This window comes from Mesoplodon densirostris, chromosome 13, assembly GCF_025265405.1.
Source record: "Mesoplodon densirostris isolate mMesDen1 chromosome 13, mMesDen1 primary haplotype, whole genome shotgun sequence".
NCBI lineage: Eukaryota > Metazoa > Chordata > Mammalia > Artiodactyla > Ziphiidae > Mesoplodon > Mesoplodon densirostris.
In genome coordinates, this window is record NC_082673.1 from 92,488,178 (window position 1) to 92,500,785 (window position 12,608).

General features: G+C 66.3%; 1 protein-coding gene across 1 annotated transcript; it reads right to left on the reverse strand.

Moving 5' to 3' along the window:
- Window positions 1-6,426: 6,426 nt before the first annotated feature.
- SCRT1 (scratch family transcriptional repressor 1) lies at window positions 6,427-9,486 on the reverse strand. Its single transcript, XM_060116430.1, has 2 exons — window positions 9,372-9,486; window positions 6,427-7,370 (listed from the first exon to the last, which is right to left on the reverse strand). The coding sequence occupies exons 1-2, from the start codon at window positions 9,484-9,486 to the stop codon at window positions 6,427-6,429; spliced, it is 1,059 nt and encodes a 352-aa protein (XP_059972413.1).
- Window positions 9,487-12,608: the final 3,122 nt, after the last annotated feature.

A 12,608-nucleotide genomic window follows, 5' to 3' on the forward strand; every position in this document is an offset into this window, starting at 1 on the left:
ACGGCCAGAGGCCGCCACCGCCCCCTGTCGGCCGCCGTAGCCCGCGCCGCCAATCAGCGCGCACCCGCCGGGTCCTCCCTGAGCCCGCGGCAGCGTCGCTCCCGGAGGTGCTAACTGGCCCGTGGCCGCGGCGCGCGTCCATTTGTGGCGCGCGGGGCATGCTGGGAGTTGTAGTCTCATGGCGCGAGCCAGAGCGCGGAGGCTGGCGCGCAGCCAGGGGCGGACGCTGCTCCCCGAGGGCCTCGGCGGAAAACGCGCGGCTTCCTGGCAGCTGGAAGCCCCTCTTGACTGCTGCCTGACCCTTGTCCCTCTCTTTAAACACAGGGTTTCGTCATGCCTCAGCCCAGGCGCGGGGTGTGGGGATGTAGGTTATTTATGAAATGCCTCGTGCGTTACTGTCAGAGAGACACCTAGGGCGTTGATGCTCCGCGAGCCCTCTAGTTACTACCGTAGGCCCCCGCTTTTCCTCCGCTTAGGTTGTTCAGACAAGCTCCAGGCCAAAGGATGGAGCGAGAGAAAGGCCCCAGGCCCCGCGTCCCGGGTACCTCCGCCTGGCCCACCTACTCCCAGGGCAGCACCTCTCCGCTGCAGGCCCAGGACGGGGAAGGGCAAGGGTGCTGCCCTCGCCCCCACAATGGGCACACCCGGCCCGCCTCTCCACCCGGCCCCCTTCTGCCCTCGTCCGCAGACTTGCAGAGCTTCCCGCGTTTCGCACCCGGGCCAGTTTTGCCAGGGCGGGGGGATCCTGAAGTGCCAATTTGCGGGGGCCCAGAGGCTTCTGTGTCATTGCACAGTCTGCAGTCATCCAGTCGTTAAATGAAGCAACTAATACACCATAACAACTGCAAGGTGAGAACCGTGGGCGGGCAAGTCCGGTCCCACACGGCTTGACCTGCATTTTGCAAAGAGCATGGAGTGTGAGCGTCCTGGAATTTCCGCATGCGAGGGTTCACTGGGGGCTCAGGCCTGGTTTACCAAAAAAACACCCCTAGCCGCAGAACCCACTCCACTCACTCCCCTGAGGTAAGCAAGGCTGAGAAGATCACCTCTCTGAAAGCAAATAAACCCAGAGGCTCAGTCTGAGGTCAGCCCTCCTTCCCGCCGGGCTTGCCCTGGATCCATCACCTCCATGGACAGGCACCTGGGCCCCCTGGTGACACGTTCTTCTGCCACCGGACCATTTGCGGCTTATACCAGCCTGGGGTCCCTTCCTGGCAGGCTGAGGCTACCTTGCAGGTGTTTTCGAGTAGCCTGCTAACGGGGCCGCCCTCATTGGGCGCCAGAACCCCTCCCGCGTGCCCACATGGCCCAGCCTCGGTGGGTCAGGACCAGTCCCGTCTCCTATCCAGTGTCCAAGAACGTTCCTCTGTTCCTAGGCAGACCTGAGCCAGGGGGAGCTAGGCCTTTCTGAGTACTGATCCCAAGGGAGGTCGGACGCAGGAGAGGGTCCTCTCGGGAGCCCGCAGCATAGGGGTGAGCCCTGGGAGCTCTGCCCCTCCTTCCCCATGCCCTCTCCCAGGCAGCTAGTGGTAAGCTCCCCACCCACGCCCACGTGTCTCCGCGCACCTTCTGGCCATGCCATCCTCCAATACAGAGCCAAGACTAGAGGGCCGGCCCGGACTGGCACGCTGATTGGTAGAGGAGAAGATCGACGGCTCAGGCTGCCAGTAGGCCCAGAGAGGCTGAGCACAGTAGCCAACGAGGAGTGAAGGGCCGTGTTAGGAGCGGCTGCCTGTGTCCGCGTCCAGGCTCCAAGTCGTCGGCAGACAAGAAGTAGTAGGAGTGAGGGGACCAGGGTGGACTGGGGGCCGCCAGAAAGGACCGATCTGACCGGGGGCTGTGGGGGAACCAAGGGTTCCACCAGCGAAGGTGAGGGCAAGATCAAGGCCTCGAGCCAATGGGAAGCCATGGGCTGTGAAGGCACCAATAAGGAAGAGCCCCCGTACCAGCGGGGTGCAGGGCCTGTCTGAGGGAGGCGGAGGCCTGTGGTTGATAGTGGGCGGGACCTCTAGGAGGGGGGTGGGGCCTACACCAACCACGCCCACAGCCCCAGCACCTCAGGATCCCGGGTGAGGTGCGGCCCAGACCCACAGGGGAGAGGGAAAAGGTCAAGGTAGGTGAGGTCGTTTGGGGACAAATGTGTGCATGAGCAGTTGTCGAAGAAAGCTCAGTGGCGAGTCTCCCTGCTGGTGGAAGCTACACCTGGCCCGGGGTGAGGAACCTGCAGGTCTGGCCGAATAAAGGGCTGGAAGGCTTTTGGTTTTAGAAAGGGCCTTGGGCTGACACTAGGTTGGAGGCACCGCGGGCAGGCCAAGGAAGCCTGTGAGGGAAGACCCTGGACATGGTGACCAGCAGCCTGTGCTGCCTATTCTCTGGAATGCAAAGTTCTGTCCATGGACACCTGTGGAGACAAGGGTGGGCTCGTCCCGGGCACCGGGGAGGCAGCCTGCATCCTTCCACCCCCACTGCCCCTTAGAGTCTTGGAGAAGCAGAAACAGTCAGTCCAGACCCCAAAGCTGAGGAGCCCTGGGGAGGAGTGCACTTCTAAGAGCCTGCCTTCCTCCCTGCCACTGGTGCTCACCCAGGTGTGAATCTGAGTTTAGGGTGGGTGGGGTATTGGGCAGGGCTTAAGTCAAAGGCAGCCCTTGGACAAGTTGTTTCTCTCCCTGCGGCTCAGAATCTTCATATGCAAATTAGGCAATGATTCCTACCTATCTTCTACCAACACTGGGGGCTTTCCTGAGGTTGTTAAGGCTGATAGTGCTCCCCAGAAGGGGGCGCCCACCTCCAGGTGAGCCCCACCCTGAGCAGCAGGCCCACAGGCTATGGTCTGTTGCAGGTCAGTCTCCCCTGCTGTCCATACCAGTGGAGTCTGGGTGGGCCTGTCCCCTGCCAGGGTGCGGACAGCTGCTCTGGCCCTGGGCTGACCTTGTTTGACCACATGTCTCCAAAGATGTGGGACCTCTCAGCTCATGGCTACCCACCTGGGTGCCGAGGGCATTTGCTGGGGTAGGGGTCCATGTCCCTGGGCTCTCTGAGCCCAGCACAGCCCTGCCCCTCATCTCCTCAACATGACATCCTGTCTAGAGCCCGAGGGCTGTGGGTGGCTGTGGGAACTCCTATGACCCCTGGGCACCTCCTCCCCGGAGCCAGCCTGGCCCAGCTACCTCTGGAGGGCTCCTCAGTGTGGGAACATATCCCGAGTCTGGGAGTCAGGATGTGGACAGCAGGCTGCAGGAAGGGGTCAGACCCCACACCCTCTGCTGTCCCCATTTTCTCCAATGGCATCGAGGAAGGCTCACTGGTGGCTGTCAGGCCTGTAGGGACAGCAGGAGCCCCTACAGGAAGAGCAGGGTTACCCCAGGCCATAGGATTACAGGCCCTGCTGTACCTACTCTGGCCATTCTAGATCAGTCCTGGGCTCGATCTGACTGTAGCCTCCCCCAGTTCCTGGCACAGAGCGGATTTGCCTGCCACAGGAGAAACGCTAACTGCGTTGCCTTCAGGGGTGTGCTCTTGCCTTGGGTCTGACAAGCCGGCCCTCCAGGGTGGAAGACTGCCTTCTCGCAAAAGAAGACATGGGCGCACCCCAGCAAAAGGCAGCGGCGCGACCCCAAGGCTGCGTGGGTAGGATGCCACTCGCAGCACTGGGCCTGCGCCTGCCCGACCTCTGAGGAGCGGCAGGACCCGGAAGACGCCCCCTAGGTGACCCCAGTGCCCCCTGCTGCGCGGGCCCAGCCCTGTATACATCAGCCCGACACTCCAAGTTCTATCAAGAGTGGCATTTATTCTCCTCGTGGAGGTGCGGTGCTCCGGGGAGCTGGTGCTATTGTGCTTAGGAAGGAGGTCTGTCCGTCCGTCCGTCTGTCCGGCCGGCCCGGCCCCAAACGGGGGCGGAAGAGAGGCGCGGCCCGAGTAAAAATCCCGGCCTGTTCCGGGTGGGAGTATGTACAAGGCGGCGGGGCGCAGGCGGGGGTGGGGGCGGGGCGGGCCGGCGGCCGCAGCCCCCACCCGAGGGCCCCCGCATCTCGGGCCCTACTCGTAGAATCAGTACAAAATAGGTGCTACCTAAACGTTCCTTCTACCTGAATTCGCTAAGTCGGTTATTGTGCTGCTTAGTTATGGGGGCGGGAGGGGGCCCATGGCTTTCCACGGCGGCGGGGTGTGGGGAGAAGCGGGAGACCCTGGCCGGCCCACAGCCCTCCGGCCTTCTCCTTAGGTAGGTAGATAGGCATGTGGGGTAGGGTGGAGTGCCTGTGTGTGCGTGTGCATGCGGGTGTGCCCAGCGCAAGCGGGGCAGGCCCCACCCAGCTTGGGAGCTGTGTGAACAGCAAGCTGGGATGTAGGGGTCTTGAACGTGGGCTCTGCTGTGCTGGCCTCTCAGGTCCGGGTCCACCCCTGCAGGAGCAGCTGAATAGCAGCCGGGCTTGGTACCCACGGGGATGGGGCTAGCCAGGTCAAATGCTCCAGCGTGCACCTTTTCTTCTGGCCTGGAGCCCTGGACTGACGTGACAGAGCCCTCATTGCCAGGGGATGGAAGGAATGGGATTCGGTATGGGTGGCCCCGGTGGCGCTGGGCCTTGGGGCCCTCGGTCTGTGCCACCTGAGCTGAGAACCCAGGCCCAAGTCAAAGGCAGAGCCCCACTGCCCCCAGCACTGGCTCGGCGCTGGGGCGGGGAGGAGTGAGGGACCCGCGGTTAGTTCGAGGGACCGCGGCTCTCTCTCTGCACCTGCGGCCATCCCTGGCCCACCCAAGACTTTTGGGCCCGTCACAACATGCACCCCCCTCCCGCAGGTCGCCGCGTCCCTAGCGGACTCAGAAGGGGGCCTGGAACATAGTTGGTGCCTAATGAAGGATTGGTGGGTGATGGACGACTGAAGGAGGGGTCTTGGGGGGCAACCACCCCGCCCCGCCCCTGAAACCATTACACCCGCCGGCCTCTGCCGTGGGGGGGAGGGGGAGGAGGAGGGAGGAGGAGGGGGAAGAAAGTCTGCGCGTCCGGCCCCGCGCAGTGTCCCTGATCTAGGGGCCTATGGGGTGGGTAGGGCAGGGGGATACCTGATTCTCAGTAACTCTAGAGGCGGCGGCAGCTTCGCATGCAGTGCGCATTATTGCTCTATAGTCGGCTTCGGACTAACTAAGAGGGACAGGGAGCGGGCAGCCCCGGGAAGGGACGGGAGGTGGGTTGGGGCTGCATGCAGTGACGTCACAAAGGCGGCGGCCAATGGGGCGGGCCCTTGGGGCGGTGTCGCCGCCGAGGCTTTGGCATAGACGGGCGTAAGTTGGCAACAGAGTGAGGGCGGGCCCTGGGGTTCCAGGGAGGGCACCGGCCTCTGAGAGGCGGGGCCTGAGGCTCCCAAGAGGCGGAGCCCGGGTGGGGCGGGGTTCAGGGGCGGGGAAAATGATCCAGGACATCCCAAACCCCTGGCGTCGGCGGGAAGGATAGGGGCCGCAGCGCCCCTTCCCTGACCCGAGTGCAATCCGTTCATAAATATAACGTACAAATACAGAAAGAAACCCGACGCATCCGCAACACCCCCCCCAGGGGGTTTTACCCGCAAAGCGAATACAGAGAGGTGTGTAGAGGGCTGCGCCCAGGCCTGCCTGCCGGGCCCCAGAAATCCGTCCTCCAACACCGAATGCCCGGGTACGAGGGAGGGGGCCCCGGGGCAGGGCGGGAGCGGGTTCTGAGGAGGTCGGATAAGTCCATGCGATTTGATATGCGTCATTATTATTCGTTATGGAGGACAGAGCCCGGGAAGCTGGGCTGGAAGAATTCGGATTTGGCAGGGGATGCGAGGCGAGGGTAGGAGAGCGGCTCGGACTGAGGCCCCAGAAGGAACCCAAGGGAGAGAGGTGCCGCCATCCGCCCCCCTCCCCGATCCCCAACGCGTCTAACACTCCTGGGGTTCAACGAACACCGAGGAGTAGGGACGCCTCTGCAGCCCCCCATCCTGCTCCTCCCCCGCCTGCTTCTGGGGAGGGACCGGCTCCCTGGACGTCTAGGCCGCAGGCCTGGCCCTGGAAGGCTTGGGAAGGGGTGGGGAAGACCTGAGTCTCTGCGACACGATCCAGGGGCGCAGAAGAGGGAGGAAGGGGGCGCTCCCTACCTCACCCCACCCCGGTCTTCAGAGACCTAACTCGGAGATGAGGTTCGGTTCTGGGTCTCCTCGACCCTATTGCTGGGAAAAAGCCTGGGGCACCCTGGAGGGGAAGGGAGGGGGCTCGGGGTGGGTCTCCCCTCGGGACCCTATTGCTTGAAGGGGCCGGCAAGGCCCCTGGCGGGCGGGGCGGGGCCGGGCCCCCTCCCCCTATTGCTGTGAGGAGGGGCCCGCCCTCCAGCCCCTCCGCCTGTTCGCCGGCGGAGACCTCCCTGGGGGCCCGTATTGCTGAGAGCCGACCCGGCTGGCGGAGGCACCGCCGCCCTAGGCCTGCACAGGGCTGAGCTGCGGCGACGCGGCGGGCGCTGGGGCCGGGGGGCCGCCGGCCGCGGCGCCCTTGAAGCAGGCCGACTCGTAGTGCTTGTTGAGATAGGACTTGAGCGCGAAGCTCTTCTTGCAGCGCTTGCACTGGAAGTGCTTGAAGGCCGAGTGCGTCTGCATGTGCGCGCGCAAGTTGGAGCGGTCGGCGAAGGCCTTGCCGCAGTGCGCGCAGCCGAAGGGTTTCTCGCCGGTGTGGGAGCGCATGTGGCCCTGCAGCAGCCAGGGCCTGGAGAAGGCCTTGCCGCACACGCCGCACTTGTGGCGCAGGTCGTGCGTGAGCAGGTGCATGGCCATGGCCGGCATGGACACGTACACCTTGCCGCACGTCGGGCAGCGCCGCGCCAGCTGACTGTCCAGGCTGCGGTGCGTCTGCTTGTGGCGGCTCAGGTTCGACGACGTAGCGTACGTTTTGCCGCACTCGCCGCAAGCGTGCCGGCCTCCCGCGCTGCCGGCCCCAGGCCCCGCGCGCGCCTCGGTGCTCGCCCCCGCGCGCGCGCCGCCTCGACCCCCGGCCCCCGATCCCGCACCGCGCGCGCCTGCCCCGACCCCGCCTCCGCCGTCGCCGTCGGGGGCCGCCGCCGAGGCCGTGGAGGGGGCGGCGGCGGCATTGGCGTTGGCGGCCTTGCGGCGGGAGCGCCCGTCGGTGATGAAGAAGGCGTCAGCAGCGTAGCCCTCGCTGACCGCCGCATCGCCGTTGATGTAGCCACCCGCGGCTGTGGCCAGCTCCGGGCGCGGGGTGGGCGGCGGCGCCGAGCCCGCAGCCGCCGGGCCCAGCTCTCCCCGCACGGCCGCAGCGTACATGGGCTCCGGGGACGGCCCTTTGAGTAGGGCCGCCTCGGCGTCGCCATCGTAGACAGAGGCAGGCCCCGCGTAGTCGTTGAGGTATCCTAAGGGCCGAGGCGGACAGACAGGGAGACAGCGGGAGGGGAACCGGGCAGCGGGCGAGACACACACGGGAGGGCGGCGGGAGACAGCGGGGTCCGGGAAGGAGGGAACAAGGAGGACAAAGAATAAGGGGCCGAGGGACCGCGGGGCAGGGAGGGGAGGAGAGGAGAGGAGAGATGAGACAGGGCCCGGCTCGGCCCCGCCCCGCCCCCGCAGGAGGAGGAAAAGAGTCGCATCTTCGGGCGCGGCTGCCCCCCCCCCCACCTTCCGCGGAGCTTCAAGGTCAGGGGGGAGGGGCGGTGCTTGCCTCGCCCTCCTTCCCCTCCTCCCCCTCCCCCTCCCCCTCGGGTTCTCCCCACTTCAGCAGTTTTCCCTGATTATGCAACACACTGCAGACCCGCAGCGCACAAAGCCAGGACCGCCTGTCCAGGGACCCCGTCGCTCCCGCTCTCATGGCTCCCAGCGGCTTTTCCACTGTGCTGAGAACCCGCGCCCAGCCTTGATGCTGACCCTCCCCGGTGCTCAAGGTCTCCCCACAAGCCCTGGAGAATTCTACCTCCCGCAGACCCTCTAGCACCTCCCTTTCATCTCCCAGGTCTCCCACTACTCACTAGATTTGACCACCTTCAGCTCCAGCCCTATCTCCCTCCATCCACTCTGCTTCTGCCCCCACTCCCTTCAATCATCCTGCAGCCTTGGGTCCTACCTTGTTCCGCATTGCCCTCTTCCCCCAGGCCCTAATCCTTTATGGGGGCCTTCCTCAGCCCCAGGACAGATGACCAGGAAGACGCTGCATTGGAGACAGTGCCAGGGCGTCCACCAGGGGACACCTTCACAGGGACAAACTGCAGGCAGGCAGCATTATTCATGCCGGTAACTGCAGCTGTTCTCAAGGCATGAGATGGATCTCACACCCTCAAAGTCACAAATGCACACCCCACACAATACAGGCTCTGGCTTCTTCAGGGTTACACTCAGCCTCTCAGACACTGTCAATCCTGGAGTCCCCTCAGGGTGGGCTGCATGCTAACCCAGGCCTGTGCCACCTACTCATGCAGGGTCAGACACGCAGCCACCCAGAGCCACCCAGACGCTCTCAGCTAGGGTCACCAGTCACATGGGCGCAAAGCAGCCTCAGAGTCACATGGTCCCATGTAGTGGCACACAGGCAGGCACACACTCATACAGGGTCACACACAAGCGCACACAGTCACATGGCCACACGCAGTCACATGGGCACACACAGGCTCGCACACAGGCTTATGCTTCTTCAGGTCACACTTGTTTTACCACCCCAGGCTGCTGGCACTCTCAGGCCCCTTTGCCTGCATGCTAACAGTTGTCCTTGAATTTGGGCGGCTTACACAAAGAGCCTCCCCCTGCCTCCAGCACCTCGGACTTCCCTGCCCACAGCCCACCTGCACACACCCTTCTCCCTGACCCTGGATTCAGGGAAGAAGACACTGCTGATGCCTCGGCTGGGACCTTTGCCCTGACAGGTGGGCCGCCCCCACTGGACCGCATGGCTACTCCCTGGAGCTCATAGCACTTCCCTGGTGGCCCTAGCAGGGGGTCCTGGAGGTGTAGCCAAAGAAGAGGAGAGGGCTCTGAAGCGGGCTCAGTTTTCTGAGTGTGGGTTTGTATGCATCGCTACGTCCTGTCATGTCGGCAGGTGTCCATGCTGTGTTGGTCAGGGTGTGGGTCAGTGTGGGTACCTTCAGGTACCTCCTGTTCCTGACCCCTGTTCCCCACACTCTCTCCTGCGTTGACACTCTCCCTGCCCAGCCTTGGCTCCGTTCTGGCCTACCTCTGCCTTCCCCTCTCCCTACCCCCCATCTCCCTCCCCTCCAAGCCCCACTCCAGCCACTGCCTCCTGCAGGTCCGGGTTCCCTCGGGTCGATTTCCTGGGGCCCCTGCTCCCTCCAGCCCCACACTCTGGCCCTCTGCCCCTTTCGGCCCTGCCCGGGGCCCCTCGCCGCCCCCAGCCTCATCCCAGCTCACACCTTTCTCCTGCAGTCGCTCGCCGAGGTCGCTTCGGGCGCGCCCGTAGGAGCTCTCGAGGTCTGCCGAGGAGAACGTGTCAAGTTTGACCTTCTTGACCAGGAAGGATCTGGGCATGATTCCTGCGGGGCTCCGGCGCTGTGGGCCTGCGGAGCCGGGACGCGGGGGGGCTGCGGCCGCGGCGGGGCCCCGTCACCATGCGAGGAGCGGCGAAGCAGCGCGGGTCCCCACTCTGGCCTTTGGATGCTGCCGCACGAGCGCCGTCCTCTCCTCCGCCTGCCTGTCCTGCGTTGCCTCCTCTGCTCCTCGGGATCCCTTTTCTTCTCCTTCCTTCCTTCTCTTCTTCTATCCTCTTCTCTCTTCTCCTCTTCTCTTCTCTCTTCTCTTCCTTCCTTCCTTCCTTTCCTCCTCTGGTCCCGGCTTCCCAGCCCGCAGTGCCGCCCCTGGACAGGCGGGGGAGGAGGCTGGGAGGGCGGGGAGGGGGGGAGCGGCTCCGTCCCGGGCCCGGAGGCTGCGAGTGGGTGCAGGGCTGGCCCGGCTCCGCGGCCCCCTTCCCCTCCCCCCCGCCACCGCGGCGGAGCCTCAGTCAGCGACCCCCCATGCCCCCGGAGGTGGCGGCGCCGGGCCCGGAGAACGGGGCGGCGGCGGGAGTGCCGGCAGCTTCAGCACCGCGGCCAGCGCCGGCCCGGCCAGCACCTCGGCCAGCGACCGGGCGGGTAAAGCCGGCGCGAGCCGCGAGGGGCGGGCCGCGGGGGCTCGGCCGCCGGGCGGGGGTCCTCGGCGGGGGTCTCTGGGAGGCTTGCTTTATTGTTCTGCAGCCGGAGCGAGCGGCGGCGGCGGCGGCGGCGGCGGCGGCGGCGGGCGGCGGGCGGCGGGCGGCGGGCGGCGGGCGGGGGTCCTCGGGGGGAGGGGTGCGCTGGGAGGGCGGGCCGACGGGAGGTGGGAGGGAGGGACGGGGGCTCCGGGGGCGGGGCTCGGCCCTCCGACAGCTCCTGGGCCCGGCCTCCTGCACCCGCGGCCGCGTCTGCCTGCGGCCCGGCCCAGCCTCCGGCTTTTAAAGCCCAGGAGCTGCGGGAGGGGGTGGGAGGAGTGGGGGAGAGGACGGCGGAAATGGCTGCGCTGGGCCGGGCCCCCGCCAGGATCTCCTGGGAGGGGTCTTGGGGATGCCGCGGCCCGGCTTGTGTGGAGTTCCCCCGAGAGACTCCAGGAACGGAGGCCCAGCTGTCCGCAGCATTGTGGGGCGTGGGGGGAGAGGTGGAAACAGGCCTGGGACCCGCGAGCCCGGACTTGGGATCTTTGGGGGAGGAACGCAGGGCGGACCCCAGAATGGTCCGGCCTGTCTAGCTCTCGGGTGTGGAGGCAAGGGATCTGCGGGGGCAGGTGGGGGATGCGGTAGGCGAAGGAGCGAATGCTGAGGCAGCGAAAGTGCAGTGTGGAAGTGCTGCGCGCGCCCTGTGCCGCAGTGGCTCCCTGCCACTCGGTCACCCGGGCTGACCCCGCGCCCGCTGGAGAGGCCTCCTCCACCCCCGCCTTCCTCCCAAGGGTCGGAGGTCGAGCGCAGCGGCGACGCGGCGAACGGGATGTGAAGGGGGGAGAGGGGCTGCTTTGCCCTTGCTCCAGAAATTCGGTTTCACTGGTGGTTTTCCGCCCTCCCGCGCGCCTGCAGCTCCCCCGCGCGGCCCCGCAACCAGGCGGATAACCCTTCCCCCGGCCGCCCGCCCCGAGTTTGCAGCCCCCATGACGTCAGGCCCAGCAGCCAATGGCTGGCGCGGGGGTGCGGGGAGTTCCGGGCCGCACAATGGCCGCGCGCGAGGACATATGTCCCCAATTAGGGCCCGGTGCCGCCATTGTCCCCTCACCCTCCCCCGCCCGGAGGTTCGGGTCTGCACGCTCCGAGCGCTCCCCAACGCGGCCATCCGTCTCTGGGGACCAAGGTCGCAGGGGTGGCTCCGGGAGTATCCGGGCGCGTCCGAGCCGGGAGCGCGTGCGCACCCGTCGCAGAGAGCGGTGACCTTGTGCGGGGCGGCACGGCGGTCCCGCGGACACCTGCCGGGAGCGCGCGGCGGGAGGGCCGCACCGGGGACGCGCGTTCGGGGGCGTGCCGGGCGTGCTGAGCTCAGCGCCCCGCCGCCTGCCCGGCTCTCCGGTTCCTCCCGCATCTCAGCCCAGGAGCCGAGTGAGCGTGGCTGTGAGCGAGCCAGCCCGGCGCGGGGGCGCGGCGGAGACCACAGGCCCGCTTTGTGGCGGCGGCCCAGGCCGCGGCAGTGGCGGGATATTCATCTTGCGTGGCAGTTGCTCCCAAGGGGCGGGGGCGGGGCGCGGCTGGCCCCTTATCGCAGAGCCGCAGCCGGTGGGGCCCGCAGTGGGGGCGGGGACGGGGATCCCCCTCGGAGGAGCCGCTTGTCCCTGCCCTCTCCCAGGGGGGCCAGGCAGAGGCGCAGCCGGAGGCGCGGGCTCAATTAGCATTTTGATTGCGGGACTGGGGGGCCCATCTGGACCGAGGCCTAATTACCGGGCTAACCCTCGGGGCGCCGGCCGGACGGGCCAGGCGCACTCCCTTCACCCCGGGCTCCTCGCCTCCCGAACAATCCGCCCCAATACTGCTCTCGGACCGCGCCCCTGTCCCCCTCCGTTATCCCGTCTCCCTGTCGCTCTGTCCGAGTGCTTTTGCTCCTCCACCCCTTCCCCCATTCTTCCACTCCCCTACCCTGTCTTTTGTCCCTCCCTCTGCACCTGTTTCCTCAGTCCCATTCCTCCATCGCCCTTCGCTTTTCCCTCATTTCTGTTCCTTCATCCAGCTTCTCGATTCTTCCATTCCTGGCTCGCTGTCCCAGACCCTGCCTGTCTGTCAATTTCCCCGTCCCCAAGGCTCCCAACCCTCTTGACCCACCGGGCGTCAGAGCACCGACACGTGTCCTACGGCCCGGGCGCTCCCAAGGGGATCATTTAGGCCGCCCTCGCTCGCACTCGCTCGGGGTAGAGCCTGCAGCCCCTCGGGGCGCCCAGCGGGGAGGGGCAGCTGGGCCTAGGCCTTGGCCATCAGTCCGAAAAGGCCAGGTTGTGGAGCACACATGCGGCCCGGAAGCAATTACTTAGTCCTCTCCACCCCACCTCCTTTCAAGCACCCTGAGGTCGAGGTCACTGTGTTGCAGGAAGGGGCCCCCTCCCAGGGCCCGAGAGCGGGCTCTTGTCCAACACTCAGAAATGAACTCTCCGAGGAGACACACGTGCTGACAGAG

Bases quoted from the DNA above. Each gene is read 5' to 3' on its own strand.
- SCRT1 (XM_060116430.1), bottom strand. From the start codon at position 9,486: ATGCCCAGATCCTTCCTGGTCAAGAAGGTCAAACTTGACACGTTCTCC. The intron at 7,371-9,371 runs GTGTGAGCTGGG...CTCGGCCCTTAG, and splicing joins CGAGCGACTGCAGGAGAAAG to GATACCTCAACGACTACGCG.